The sequence below is a fragment of the Ochlerotatus camptorhynchus genome, unplaced genomic scaffold (genome assembly GCF_037179485.1).
Source record: "Ochlerotatus camptorhynchus isolate MF236.1 unplaced genomic scaffold, CSIRO-AGI_Acam_v1.1 ptg000141l, whole genome shotgun sequence".
Lineage (NCBI taxonomy): Eukaryota > Metazoa > Arthropoda > Insecta > Diptera > Culicidae > Ochlerotatus > Ochlerotatus camptorhynchus.
This window is the reverse complement of record NW_027040631.1, coordinates 4,197,085-4,211,433: the sequence shown is the minus strand read 5'-3', so window position 1 is coordinate 4,211,433 and position 14,349 is coordinate 4,197,085. Positions and strand designations below refer to the sequence as shown.

General features: G+C 41.2%; 2 protein-coding genes across 3 annotated transcripts in view; both read left to right on the top strand.

Annotated features, from left to right (window-relative positions):
• The window catches only part of LOC135700748 (adenosylhomocysteinase-like 1), a 34,537-nt gene extending 32,212 nt beyond the window's left edge, over positions 1-2,325 (top strand). For both annotated transcript variants that reach the window (XM_065221377.1, XM_065221378.1), the window contains exons 5-6: positions 15-586; positions 1,077-2,325. In XM_065221377.1, the coding sequence (XP_065077449.1) occupies positions 15-586; positions 1,077-1,204 (700 nt within the window). In that variant the 3' untranslated portion in view covers positions 1,205-2,325. The remainder of the gene's footprint in view (positions 1-14; positions 587-1,076) is intronic.
• Positions 2,326-11,348: 9,023 nt separating this feature from the next.
• On the top strand, positions 11,349-13,577 carry LOC135700700 (lysosomal Pro-X carboxypeptidase). Its single transcript, XM_065221279.1, has 4 exons — positions 11,349-11,607; positions 11,672-11,847; positions 11,915-12,955; positions 13,025-13,577. Exons 1-4 carry the CDS (start codon positions 11,605-11,607, stop codon positions 13,254-13,256), a joined length of 1,452 nt encoding a protein of 483 aa, XP_065077351.1. The 5' UTR covers positions 11,349-11,604; the 3' UTR covers positions 13,257-13,577.
• The last annotated feature ends 772 nt before the right edge of the window (positions 13,578-14,349 follow it).

Sequence of the window (14,349 nt, the reverse complement as noted above, 5' to 3'; positions counted from 1 at the left end):
TTTGATTGTTGCAGTTTGAAGCGTGCCACGGATATTATGATTGGTGGTAAGCAGGTCGTCCTGTGCGGGTATGGTGAGGTTGGCAAAGGTTGTGCTCAAGCCCTGAAGGCGCTCGGTTGTATCGTGTACGTAACGGAGATCGATCCGATCTGTGCCCTGCAGGCTTGCATGGATGGGTTCCGTGTGGTCAAGCTGAACGAGGTGATAAGGACGGTTGACGTCGTGATCACGTGCACCGGCAACAAGAACGTGGTGACCCGTGAGCACATGGACAAGATGAAGAACGGTTGCATCGTGTGCAACATGGGCCATTCCAACACGGAGATCGACGTCAACAGTCTGCGAACCTCGGAACTGCAGTGGGAGAAGATGCGTTCCCAGGTGGATCACATCATTTGGCCTGGCCCCGATGGGAAACGTATCATCCTGCTAGCCGAGGGACGGCTGGTGAACCTGTCTTGCTCAAGCGTGTCATCGTTCGTTGCGTCGATCACGGCCGCTACCCAGGCACTGGCACTAATTGAACTGTTCAACGCACCGCCCGGACGGTACAAGGCGGACGTGTATCTGCTGCCGAAGAAGATGGGTAAGATGTTCTGGCGATGTTGTAGCTATTTTACTAATCAAAGTTGTACGATTCCATTGTGTGAACCGGAAGCCGTTAGCCCCATCATAAACAGCCTTATCGTTTTGAAGGTTGTAATTGGGTGATGAAGTGTTATATGCTGGTTATATAGATTTATACTATCGGAAAATTATTTAAAATCTATATGACAAAATGCATGGAACCCGTTACTGATCTTAATCACTAGCTTGATTTTGATGTTTGTGCTAGAGAAGTTTGCTTCTACTCAGACCAACGACATCCATCGAAAGTTTTGTTTTTGCTCTGATGGTTTGAAGGGACTATCAGGTTGTTAATTATGTATGCGAAAACACCATTTCGTTATACTACTGATCTAATGCAACCTGGAGTTTTCTGAATGTCAGCTAGTGAAGTTCCCAAGCAAACGAATTTACTTTATATGATCAGAATATCGGCAATTTCTAACCCTGTCCATTTCACAATCCAACAGACGAGTACGTTGCCAGTTTACACCTGCCCACGCTGGATGCCCATCTGACGGAATTGACCGATGACCAGGCTCGCTACATGGGCCTCAACAAAGCCGGCCCGTTCAAACCAAACTACTACAGGTATTAGTATTGTGCGTATTAAAACAAAATAAACTATTGTAACGCATTTTTCGGACGAAAAAAAGTTGAAAAAAAAAGTATTCAGTTCGAGAACAATAGACCCGATCGGTAAGCATTTTGTTTCCGAACGGAAAGCAAAGCCGGGAAAAAATCAATGATTTGAAAAGAAGAAAAACAAAACAAAAAATTAAAAAAAAAATATAAATTGGACAAGATACTTCTGAACACGGTAGTTTAGTAGGACATTTTTAGAAATGTAGATTAGTATCAAAACGAGAATGAGTACGGTAAACTCGCAGCAGAATTTAAAGGAAAATGAAACGAAACTCTTCCGCTTCCACTATGATGCAAATATAGGAAAACGAAACAAGCTGACTTATACACTGTTAAATCCCGCAAGATGAAAATTATGTATTGAGAATAGAGGGAAACCAAAAATATGAAGAAGCACATATTGCCAACGGGAAGGAAAAAAAAATAAAAGAATATGTCGGTCGAAAACAACCGACATCTATTTTTGGAATGGGCGTTATCAGCGATGCTCTTATTTGATATGTCAATTATGGCGATAAGTTACTGATTCGTTTTGTCTACGGCTTAACTGAATACAAGAATAATTGAATAAGCAGCGGAAATTGTCCATGGGTTATCATTTTCGGTCTATATCAGAGAGGAACTCGGCGACGTCGTCCAATGCGCGCGTATCACTATATTGAAGTAAAGTCAAATAGCGAATTCTGATATCGGGCACTTGCTTTGCATTATTATCGATAAACTTATGGAATCACGCAAAGTATCACCTTACTGCTAGGGCTACCTATCTTTGTTTGTAGAAACATTTCCAAGGCATTTAATTATAGGGCAGCAGAAGATAAAAGGCAAACTAGCAAACGGATGCATCGTTGTTCGTTTAACCGAAGCACCTGTTTCCAATTTTACGGTACAGTAAAGAATAGCGATTGTTTCTCTTTTCACCGCACGCATTACACACACATTTGCAGCAGTAGCCGTGTATTATTATTATTATTACAACCTATTATTATCTATTTTATTATTATTATCGATAAACTACAGTCGAGCGATAATAGTTGCAGAGAAGTTAAGAATATAACACCCATTTTTAAGGCGCGACGTGTTCAGTTTTATTGTTGGTGGTAATTTCACAACTTCCGTCTTAATTTGAACTGAATTGATAATCATAGATAATTAAATGACTATTCACGTACACAATCAAATAGATGTTAAGTAAACTGTTCTGTTTTTTAAGATCGTCAAATTTTCAACAGCTTCAAAAGCTCGTTGACAAAGTGGTTGATATACCAATCCTAGAATATAGAGCACATTGTTGACAAATGAAAAAAATACTTACTTATCATTACAACGGTAATGATATAAATTTAATGAACAATATGTTTGTTTGTTTTGTTTCAGGGTCTGAATGGCTGCCGATACGTTACGGATTTTGAACTAAGAAAGAATATTATCTGGATGGCAAATAAGCACTAACAGAATGCTGCAACACCGCACTAGATTGAATGTGGGGCGATACAGACAGGCGCGGAACAGACAAAACTCGGTTTTCCGAAGGAAGAAGCGTCAGCAGGAAGACCGGGATCGCGAGGCGATGGAAAATCTGTACCGCGTAAACGACACACGGAAGTTCTACGAGAAGCTAAGAAGCAAGGATATGGACGGTAACTTTCTGGAAGCAGTACTATGACCAGCACCTCAACGGTGAAGCAGCAGAAAACGAAGGTGGCACGGCAACATACCTAGGAGCACGCGCAGAAGACGACAGGCTACCGGCCTCTGATCTTCAAGAAATTGAGGAGGAGATCGATCGGCTGAAGAACAACAAAGCAACTGGTGTAGATTAACTACCAAGTGAGCTATTAAAATACGGTGGTGAAGCACTGGCTACAGCGCTGCACTGGGTAATTGCCAAGATTTGGGAGCAGGAGATATTACCGGAGGAGTCGTATGCCCAATCTACAAAAAGGGCGACAAGTTGGATTGCTGCAACTACCGCGCGATCACACTGCTGAGCGCCGCCCACAAGGTACTCTCCCAAATTCTATGCCGCCACCTGTCACCATTTGCAAGAGAGTTCGTGGGGCAATACCAGGCGGGATTTATGGGTGCCCGCGCTACCACGGACCGAGTTTTCGCGATTCGGCAGGCCCTGCAGAAATGCCGCGAATACAACGTGTCTACACATCGTTTGTTCATCGTTTTCAAATCCGCATACGAAACAGTCGATCGAGATCAGCTATGGCAGATTATGCACGAGTACGGATTTCCGGATAAACTGACGCGACTGGTCAAGGCGACGATGGATCGAGTGATGTGCGTTGTTCGAGTATCGGGGACACTCTCGAGTCCCTTTGAATCTCGAAGGGGGTTGCGGCAAGGTGATGGACTTTCGTGTCTGCTATTCAACATCGCGTTAGAAGGTGTGATGAGAAGAGCAGGGATAGACACGATCTTCAGGAAGTCCATCCAGCTTCTTGGCTTCGCCGATGACATCGATATCATGGCACGGAACTTTGAGACGATGGCGGAAACGTACATCAGACTGAAGACTGAAACTAGGCGGATTGGGCTTGCCATCAACGCATCAAAGAAAAAAATACATGAAAGGAAGAGGTTCTAGGGAAGACAATGGTAGCCTCCCACCCCCAGTTCAGATTGATGGTGACGAAATCGAGGTGGTCGATGAGTTCGTGTATTTGGACTCACTGCTGACCGCCGAAAATGATACCAGCAGAGAAATTCAAAGACGCATTATGGCAGGGAATCGTGCCTACTTTGGACTCCGGACGACGCTCCGGTCGAATAAAATTCGCCGCTGCACGAAGTTGACTGTCCTCTACGTCCACGAGACCTGGACTATGGTCGTGGAGGACCAACGCACCCTTGGTGTTTTCGAACGGAACGAGTTGCGTACCATCTACGATGGAGTGCAGAAGGATGACGGAACGTGGAGGAGGCGAATGAACCACGAATTGCACCAGCTGCTGAGAGAGCCATCCATCGTTCACATTGCAAAAATTGGGCGACTACGGTGGGCTGGGCACGTCGTAAGAATGCCGCTCGACGACCCAGTGAAAATGGTTCTAGAAAGCGACTCAACAGGAACAAGAAGAACAGGCACGCAGCGGACAAGGTTGATCGACCAAGTAGAAAGCGACATGCAGACCCTTCGCAGACTACAAGGCTGGCGAAGGAAACCTCCAATGGACGATTTGGCGTGTTGAACACCATTCGTAACAGAGGTTAGCTACATAAATCCCCCGATAAATCCTAATATAAATAAAAAACTTCAAGTTTTGTTGAGAAGCTGAGATGGAGCTGTGAGACGAATAGCGGGCTGCGGATCATAAAGCGAACGGTAATTTTTCTTTTTCTGATCATAAGTCTTTACTGGAAACACTTATCTCAAAAATATGGAGCAAATTGTTGAGAAATCTAAGTTAATTCTTTCTTTCTTTATTCTTTATTGGAAGCAGGGGAAGGCCCATTTGAGTGGAGCTTACCTCACAGCTTTTTTAAGAACAGTAGATTTCAAATGATACAGTATTAACTTAAGACCAGCGAATCCAAACACATAAAGCAACCAACGATACAGACATATCGTTTGCTACTTCTACCACGATATACTCTCTCTGTAATATAGCTTGATAGGAGGTTTAGAAGGATTATAATATATAGCCTGTCTGCTTTTTGCAACATGGTTGATGACATTGCTTGATCGGACATGTATCATCTTCGGCGTTACATCGTGAAGCAGCTTGGTAGTTTCCTTCTACTGGTCCGAGCGAGCTATATTGGCAGTTGGTCATGATAAAAAGGGAAGAAGAATATATAATCATTGCTTTCCATTTGAGACATAGCATTATCATTCGGCTCGTTGATCGCTTGTCATTTTGAGATATTTTTGATTTCTTGCTTCAAACAAAACAGCATCTTATTCTATTTCTTACTACAACCTATAATTTACGAACTTAACACTTCACGGATCCTATTTTTTATTAATTGAACTAACAGATGAAAGTCAAAGACATGGTACCATTGTATACACGACACATACTACTAATAGGATCATTATAGCCATAATGAGTACGGGATGTCGATATACGAATAAATTGGTGAGAACGGAGGGTACGACGCCCAATATCAAAATTCAACTCACGTATCACTGCAGGACAATCTATGTGAGGTTGAACAACATCCGATATGAAAGAAGCTTTAGTGACATTCCTACGAAGCTCCAGAAGGCCAAGGTCAATTAGTTTACAACGAACTTCATATCTAGGAAGATTATATGGATCATTCCAAGGCATACGTCGAAGAGCAAAGCGAAAAAAAAACTTATGTTGGAGAGCTTCTACTTGCTGTATGCAGTTCTGATAGTAAGGAGCCCAGATCACAACTGCATTCTCCAATGTAGAAAGAAAGATTTTAATCTAAGAGAGTACCCAAATCCTTAACTGTAGATTTTCTCTTTAGTGATGTTCAGGCAATGGTGTAATCAAATGAAATGACAAAGCGTTTACATCCAAAGGAAATTACTGAGCATTTGTTGGCATTCAAACTTATACGGTGCGCAACTAACCATTTGGAAAAAAAAGGTCAAGTTCTTTCTGAAGGAAATGTGCATCTTTTTTTGCAGGTTATTATATAATAGAGTTTCAAGTCGTCGGCATACGAAAGCTTAAAACATGTGAGCACTAGGTTGACGTCATTCAGGTACAGCAAGAAAGAAAGATCCAATATGACTGCCCTGTGGAACACTAGATATATTATGGAAAGGTTCTGATATAGTATTACCGGTAAAGACAAAATGCTTGATACTACCATAGAGGTAACTCTAAGACCACTGGGTCCCGAAGAAAATCATTATTATTTTTGGCTCACTCAGTACCAGAACAACGGTCCCAAGCAGTCCCAAGCTATTTCACTCACCCCTGCATGTTCTGCATGAATCCACACACCCCTGATGTTATCTGTCAAACTTTCATAGCGAATCAAAACAAACATAGTGTAGTAATAGAATTTCAACTAGAATAGGGTACGTTAATCGTTTGCTTGGGACCAATAGGCAACTAAAGTGGTGAGCGAATTTAAAATCGTTAGTTTCGTATTGATTGTTGATACTACTACCACGATAAACTCGCTCTGTAATATACAGTGGAAGTTCGCTAATTGGGGGTTTTCTGGTTGGGGCGCTTTTTAATTGGGGGTTCGCTAATTGGGGCGCGACCCAATTAAAAAGCAGTCATCCGTCAAAATCTGATGTCAAAATCATGCTGACGTTTTGATGTCATATTTTTTGGGAGGTCTTTCAATGATTGATAAAAAATAACGAAAAACAAAATATTTTTTGTAAAAAATCAATTTAATTCATAAAACAAGCCGACCGACCGAGGATGCTCCGACACCAAACCTTTTGCCTAATATTTCGTGGGAACCGTTTCCTGCTTCAAATTCCTCGATTATTCTCACCTTCTGAGCCAAGGTAAGCGTAGTGTGCTTCCGTTTCACGACTTGCTTATTATCCACTCCGGAACTGGAAGCTGATACTCCTTCCATTGTGAAAGCTGAAAAAATTTCAGGAGGATAATTGCTACAACATTACAAACAACGTATGAATGCACAAATATTTACCAGCGCCGGAAATAACTCAACAAAATATTCAATCGATTCACTCAATTTACACTCACGCAAGACAAAAACTAAGTACATAGCTGCTCACAGCATCAGTTAAGCAGACGAAAGACTGAAAACCAAAACAAACGAGTCAAGCGCCCCCCGGTCAACTTTGACACTTGTCGACACCCCCCAATTAGCGAATGCCATTCGATAATTGGGGTGCAGTCGTGCCCCAATTAGCGAACGGCTACTGTAGCATGATCGGAGTTGAAGAAGGATAATGATATATTGCTTGCCTGCTTTGTTGCAATATACACGGTTGAGGACATAGCTTCCATCGGCACACCTTCGGCACAATCTCGTAGGCATTGGATTGTTGTAAATAAAATGGGAGCACTGCTGGACAACTGTCATTGAAGTTGTTCATAACATTACACTGTACACAAACATCATCCTCTGATCGAATGAAACCTCAGACCATTCAAAACAAATCACCGAAATCGCTTTTTCGAATGATCCCAAGTAGCCAAAAGTTCTGATAAAAGGCTATTTATGGCTTAAGCACCTTGGTTGAAGGTGGTCTATTGAATTCTAAGCAGCCTCATTTTTAAGTCGTTATAAGAACTTGAAAGTTCCGGTACCATAATTGAAGAGCATTCTAAGCAGCCTCTGGCGGAACTTGAACGGAACTTTTAGAAAATAAATTAAAAAAGGTTTTTGTCCTCTACACCAATTCTATATTTAGTTCGCACTTTTATGAAAGCTATTTCTAAAGGCAGTTATTAATGTGTATTGATTAAGCATTAGTAGTAGTAATGGAGCTGTTTGAAGAATTTAACCCAGTCCTTCCGTCCTTCTGCGTGAGAGTCTCAGCACGAACCACTACGTCATCTGAAATATATTAAAGTGAGCTGTTGTCCCGCCTATTGTTGAAGTTTTCTGAGCCAGCTGACTGACTTGAATACGAAACACAACACCTTGATGAATTTAAATTGGTGTTTGCCCGCATGGTATTCCATCACACTTGTGGCGCAGTGGTTAGCAATCGTAGATCACATGCCGAATACACGGGTTCGAATCCAGGAAATTACTTTTTAATTTATTTTTTATTTTTGGATAGAATGTTGCATAAATATAAGAATTATGATTTATTCGGGCCACTGATTATTTCATATTTACGTACATTAAATTTTGTTACAAAAAAAAAGATTTGTGCGGATTGCTTCATGTGGCTTGAAAGTTCTGTCGGAACTTTATTTGAACTTTATGGAACTTGAAAGTTCTGTCGGAACTTTATTTGAACTTTATGGAACTTGAAAGTTCTGTCGGAACTTTATTTGAACTTTTTGGAACTTGAAAGTTCTGTCAGAACTTTATTCGAACTTTATGGAACTTGAATGTTTTGTCGGAACTTTATTTGAACTTTATGGAACTTGGAAGTGTTGAATGCGGAACTTTTGGTTACTTGGGATATCTGCAACGGATGACGGTTGTTTTGAAATCCGATGATTTTCCTCTAGATAACAGGATGAAAATTGTTATGAGAAGGGATAGGGCCTTCAGTTGAAATGCGTAATGCTCTCTGCAGAATGACTGTCATACTAAATGGAAATGGATATGGTTTTGGATCAGCCCCATAACGCAAATCATTCAAAACGATGATGTAAATAATTCTATCGAACGTCATTTGCTGATCTGAGCTGACAAACGAGGTGGAAGCATAGGCATCGCTATCAGAGCTGTTACGAACAAAGGTAAAGGATGAAAACTAATGTTTGGCTAATTCGTTGTGGAGGAGGTTTTCTCCACCACGAAAGTTTTTTGTATCCATGATGGAATGGCTTATTATGGTTATTCAGTATGGAATTATACATAATCAAATTATAAATCTAATTAAAAGCACTTGCATGTCACACTATTCTTAAATGTTTGTCCTCTGAGTGCCGTATGTTTTATAGCTAATTTTCAAACGAAAATCATCCTGTATTTCGTTGACAGTCATATGGATGTTAATCATCTGACGACGAATTCAACCATAAGAAAATCATCCGAAATTCGAATGCATATTGTTAAAGGGCTCGAGCAATGCAATAATCATTCGAAGTATTGCGGATGTTTTGGTTCAGTGTACCTCAAACGTTCGAACCTTATTTCTCCATGCTGCATTCTCTCGTTGTGTTAATAGTCAGTCCTCCTAATAGAGCTTGCTGACGTTTATCGTACACACACTAGGTAGCGTATACGTATACGAGAAATGTTTTCATCGGGAAAAAATCTTTCAGAGCTAAAAATTTTCCCGATGAAAACAAATTACTAACACAATCATACTTTAGCAATCTCTATGGTTGATCGCTTCCTTGACCGGAACACTGGGAAAAAGAGCTCTGACGTCGAAAGACTACAATCTCGTCCTCGTTGATGTCTCCTGCATATATGTATATGTAAGACAAACCTAGAGAACATTAGCAACTAGATTTATAGAACATAAAGCCATAGAGGTAACTCTAAGACCACTGGGTCCCGAAGAAAATCATTATTATTTTTGGCTCACTCAGTACCAGAACAACGGTCCCAAGCAGTCCCAAGCTATTTCACTCACCCCTGCATGTTCTGCATGAATCCACACACCCCTGATGTTATCTGTCAAACTTTCATAGCGAATCAAAACAAACATAGTGTAGTAATAGAATTTCAACTAGAATAGGGTACGTTAATCGTTTGCTTGGGACCAATAGGCTACTAAAGTGGTGAGCCAATTTAAAATCGTTAGTTTCGTATTGATTGTTGATAAAGCGGAGGTTAATAAGGCTTAAAAAGCAAGAAGTAAAAGACCTAATATAAAATTTCAAATCATGGGATTAATATCAGATGCTTACTTTTTAGAAAGAGAGGATTAATTTTTAATCGTTCGATATGATTAAACCATAGAGGTAACTCTAAGACCACTGGGTCCCGAAGAAAATCATTATTATTTTTGGCTCACTCAGTACCAGAACAACGATCCCAAGCAGTCCCAAGCTATTTCACTCACCCCTGCATGTTCTGCATGAATCCACACACCCCTGATGTTATCTGTCAAACTTTCATAGCGAATCAAAACAAACATAGTGTAGTAATAGAATTTCAATTAGAATAGGGTACGTTAACCGTTTGCTTGGGACCAATAGGCTACTAAAGTGGTGAGCCAATTTAAAATCGTTAGTTTCGTATTGATTGTTGATTAAACTGAGTTTAATGTCAAATTGATTAAATTTCAAGCAAAATGGAAATAGTTCAATTTATCAGTGTAGGGCCATAGAGGTAACTCTAAGACTAGTAGGTCCCGAAGAAACGTGCTCAACTTTTTGGCTCAGCTCTGGTACTATCTTCGGTCCCAAGCTAATCGATTCACCCCTCGAAACATAGGAAAATCCAATAACCCCTCATTTTATTTGTCAAACTTTCATAGCGAATCAAAACAAACATTGTGTAGTACTAGAATATTGAATAGAATGGGGTACGTTAATCGATTGGCTTGGAACCAATAGGCTAGTCAAGTAGTGAGCCAATTTTAAATCGTTAGTTTCGTATTGATTGTTGGCTGAGTTCGGAAAATTATTCGAAAATTATTCTCAAATCTCATTAATTGAGCCTCCCTGCGAGAATAAACTCGCGTGCGAATGCGACAAACAAAATACACGCTTGAGATTCTCATGCATATTCACAACGCCGAAAAATCATTCCAGCTTTAAACTCATAAAAACCACTCAAACGTGAATTGATACATGCCTATGCATGTTGTGTTAGTTTTCCAACCCCTGATGCACAAACAATAGTAATAACAATGAATAACGCCAAAATATAAAGCAATGAATTTTTGAACCTGAAAACTCATCGGTGATTTTTGCGACGTTGAATTTTTTATTGCAAGGCGAAACTCATAGGCACATAAATTCAAGCATGAGATTTGAGTTTTTGAGTTTTTCCGAACACTGATTGTTGGTAGGGCCCCGTTTAAAGAGCCGTTTAGGGACTTCCGCGGCGATGCTCTTCTTCTTCTTTTCTTTATTTAACGTCGGTCTCTGTTCCGCAATCTAGTGCCAATCACCGACGGACATCGATTGCCATCCATTGACGGCAGTCGAATGTGCAGGAAGACAGCTTCCACACCTGCGTAGGATATCGCACCCATTCAAACACACATGGGCCGGGAGCAACGTCTTTACTTCCCTTCCGAAGGAAGACGTGACCAGAGATTTTTATGCCTCAGAAAAATCCCACCGACCTCGGCTGGGATTGAACCCAAACCCATCGGGGTGTTAGAAAGCAGTCACGTTTACCACTACACCACCGGTGCCGGCGTGGCGATGCTCTAAAGCATGTATCTTTTTACTGTGTACAATCGTTTTGACAGCTCTCACAAGTCACTCATTCTCTCAGTGTTGTGCTAATCTCTTGCTCTCTCCCGATTAAATCTCGGCTACTGTAAGTACAGTTGTTGCTGCTGTGCCATATTAGCATCGGCATTCGTCTTGATTTTAATGGTGTATCAGCTGTGCAAGAGGAAGAAAGCTAGGTACTTTCCTTCTGTTCATTCTGCGTAGTGCCGGTAGTGCCTGTATTTCGCCATATATCACTCTTGTTATTGTTTTGATACGGTTGGTGGAAAATATTCCCATTGCTAATAATTGATAAGCAAAAGGCTGTGTCGCTGTGAGATATGCTGTTCGGTGCTTTCATATTCTCCATTTAATCACTCATAGTGCCTATTTTACAATGGTAAAAGTTGAACGCTAAATAAAATGTGAATTTACTCGATCCAACTAATTTAATTAATTTGCAGATCTCGAATATATACACCATGGGAGCTAGTAAGGCACACTTCCTACTATTAGGAATTCTTGTTACGTGTATGATTGCAACCCAGATAAGTGCTAAATATGAATATCAAGTAAAATACTTAGATGTTCCACTGGATCATTTCACGTACGTGAATGAGACTGTCACATTCAAAATGAGGTTAGACCATTTATTGACGACCGGGTGATCAATATCCTAAACTATCATCCGCCCCCTTTCCTTGCAGATACCTTGTCAATGATACGTACAATCCAGACGGCAAGGGCCCAATCCTATTCTACACCGGAAATGAAGGCGACATCGAGAATTTTGCTCAAAATACGGGATTTATGTGGGAAATTGCTCCCAAGCTGAAAGCATCGCTCGTATTTGCGGAGCATCGTTTTTACGGTAAAACCCTCCCCTTCGGTAACGCTTCGTACGAGTCTCCGAAGCATTTGGGTTATTTGAGCTCGGAGCAAGCTCTGGCGGATTTTGCTGAACTGCTAGCGGAAATCAATCCTTCCAATCGGTCCACCCGCGGTAGACCGGTTATAGCATTCGGTGGTTCCTACGGTGGAATGTTGGCCGCGTGGTTTCGCATGAAATACCCACATCTGGTGTCCGGTGCAATCGCTTCCTCGGCACCGATTCGCCAATTCGATACGGATTGTGGCATTTTCAACCAAATTTTGACGTCCGTTTTCAGCGTTGCCTACACCAAGGAATGTTCTCAGAATATTGCACGATCGTGGGATGTCTTGAAGAACTATTCCTCGACGGCCGATGGACTGAAGGTCTTGAAGGACAAGTTCAAGTTCTGTGGCAACATCACCAAGGCGGACGATATCACAGGAACCTTTTTCGATTATCTCGCCGATGTGTATGGAAATCTGGCCATGATCAATTATCCGTACAATTCGTCCTTCCTGGCACCGGTTCCGGCGTACCCGGTGAGAGAATTCTGTGGCCGTTTGGCTCAGAACTTTACCGGACTGGAGTTGATTGGCCGCCTCCAGGAGGCGGTGAGTATCTACTCAAACTACACCGGTCAGACTAAGTGTTTGAACATCGACAGTGCCTACGATGACAATATGGGTACTTCCGGGTGGGAGTTCCAATCGTGTACGGAGATGTGGATGCCGATGTGTTCCGAAGGTTCCGGGAAGGACATGTTCCCGAAGAAACCGTGGGACGATAAGAAGTTTTCCGACGACTGTTTCAAGAAATTTGGGGTGAGACCGAAGAAGAATGTCGCGATGACCATTTACGGGGGGCAATATCTGGAGTAAGTTGGAAACGGTAAACTGATGTGGGTGTTGTGAGTTACTGAACGATTTTTCTTTTTATTTTTAAGGGGGGCATCTAACATCGTTTTCAGCAATGGCTTGATGGATCCATGGTCTGGAGGGGGCGTTCTACGTACCAGCAACAACAATATCAAAGTTGTGCTGATACCGGAGGGTGCGCATCATGTTGACTTGCGCGCTGAGGACCCTAATGATAACGGATCGGTACTCGTAGCAAGGCAGGTTCATCTGCAGAATATCCAGATGTGGATCAAGCAGTATCGTAAGCGGATGGCCTAGACTGGAGTTGCCATCATCACGCAGGATTTGGGCGTTGGGATTTACAGTAAACACTACGTCATTTCTTTCTTAAGCTGACGGTGTCTCTGAAAGAAACTAGTATAAACAAAAATCTGTATAGTTGAAACACCCACCAAACGAAAGCTTTGGCTGGCCCTTCATATGAGGCTAGTGTCGAGAGGTTCTGGAACAAATGTATGGAATGACACCCGATAGAACGTGTTGTGTCTCAAAGCACCTAAGATTTCGTTTGGTGGGTGATTGACAGATACTGATTTTTTTTTTATAATGTTCTATTAGAGACACCGTGAATACCCTCATCTGAGATTCTCTATGAATTAATAATACACCAAATTTACTCAATTTTTTTTTTTAAGATTATTTAAGCGATGACAAATACCTTGTGTAGGAGATGTTGAATATATGGTTAGAGTAATGTCATTCTTATTGAAAGCCACTCTAAAAATCTTCACGTCGATTTACCTGACCTGCATTACACATCCTAAGGTTGTATCCAAGACATGACCGTAGATTTGACGTAGGATTACGAAAGGTAGTTTTGATGTCACAGCAAGAGTATAATATAAATTAAAATGTTTGGACGACTTTTTTATCAGTCATTTGTGGTCCTGAAAAGGACCGATTGGTTGGAAGCGTGGAAGCCAGTTTAGAACAATGCTGTGGAAATTTGTCCTCGATGTTCTTGGAGATGATAGCGGTGCGGAAATGAAATATGTATTAGGGAAAACACATCAATCACATAATCTGAGCCTACCGAACTGTACCTACGTTTATGCTTTTTGATGCAAATTTTTAACCTCTTCTATTAAGAGAATTTGGCAAGATTTTTTTGGCATAATTCTCTTAATAGGAGGGGCTTAAAATTTGCAACAAAAGGCATAAACATAGGTACGGTCTGGCATTCTCAGTACTTGGGATCAATATTCGGCGACTGTGTTAGGAAAACCACTTTTCCCATCACGGAAACGCTTCGTTTTCTAATGTCAAAATTACGCATTTTCGTGCACAAAACGCACAGAACTTTTGGTTTATTCAATAGATAAAAAAAAAAATAGATTGGAGGAATTTCTTG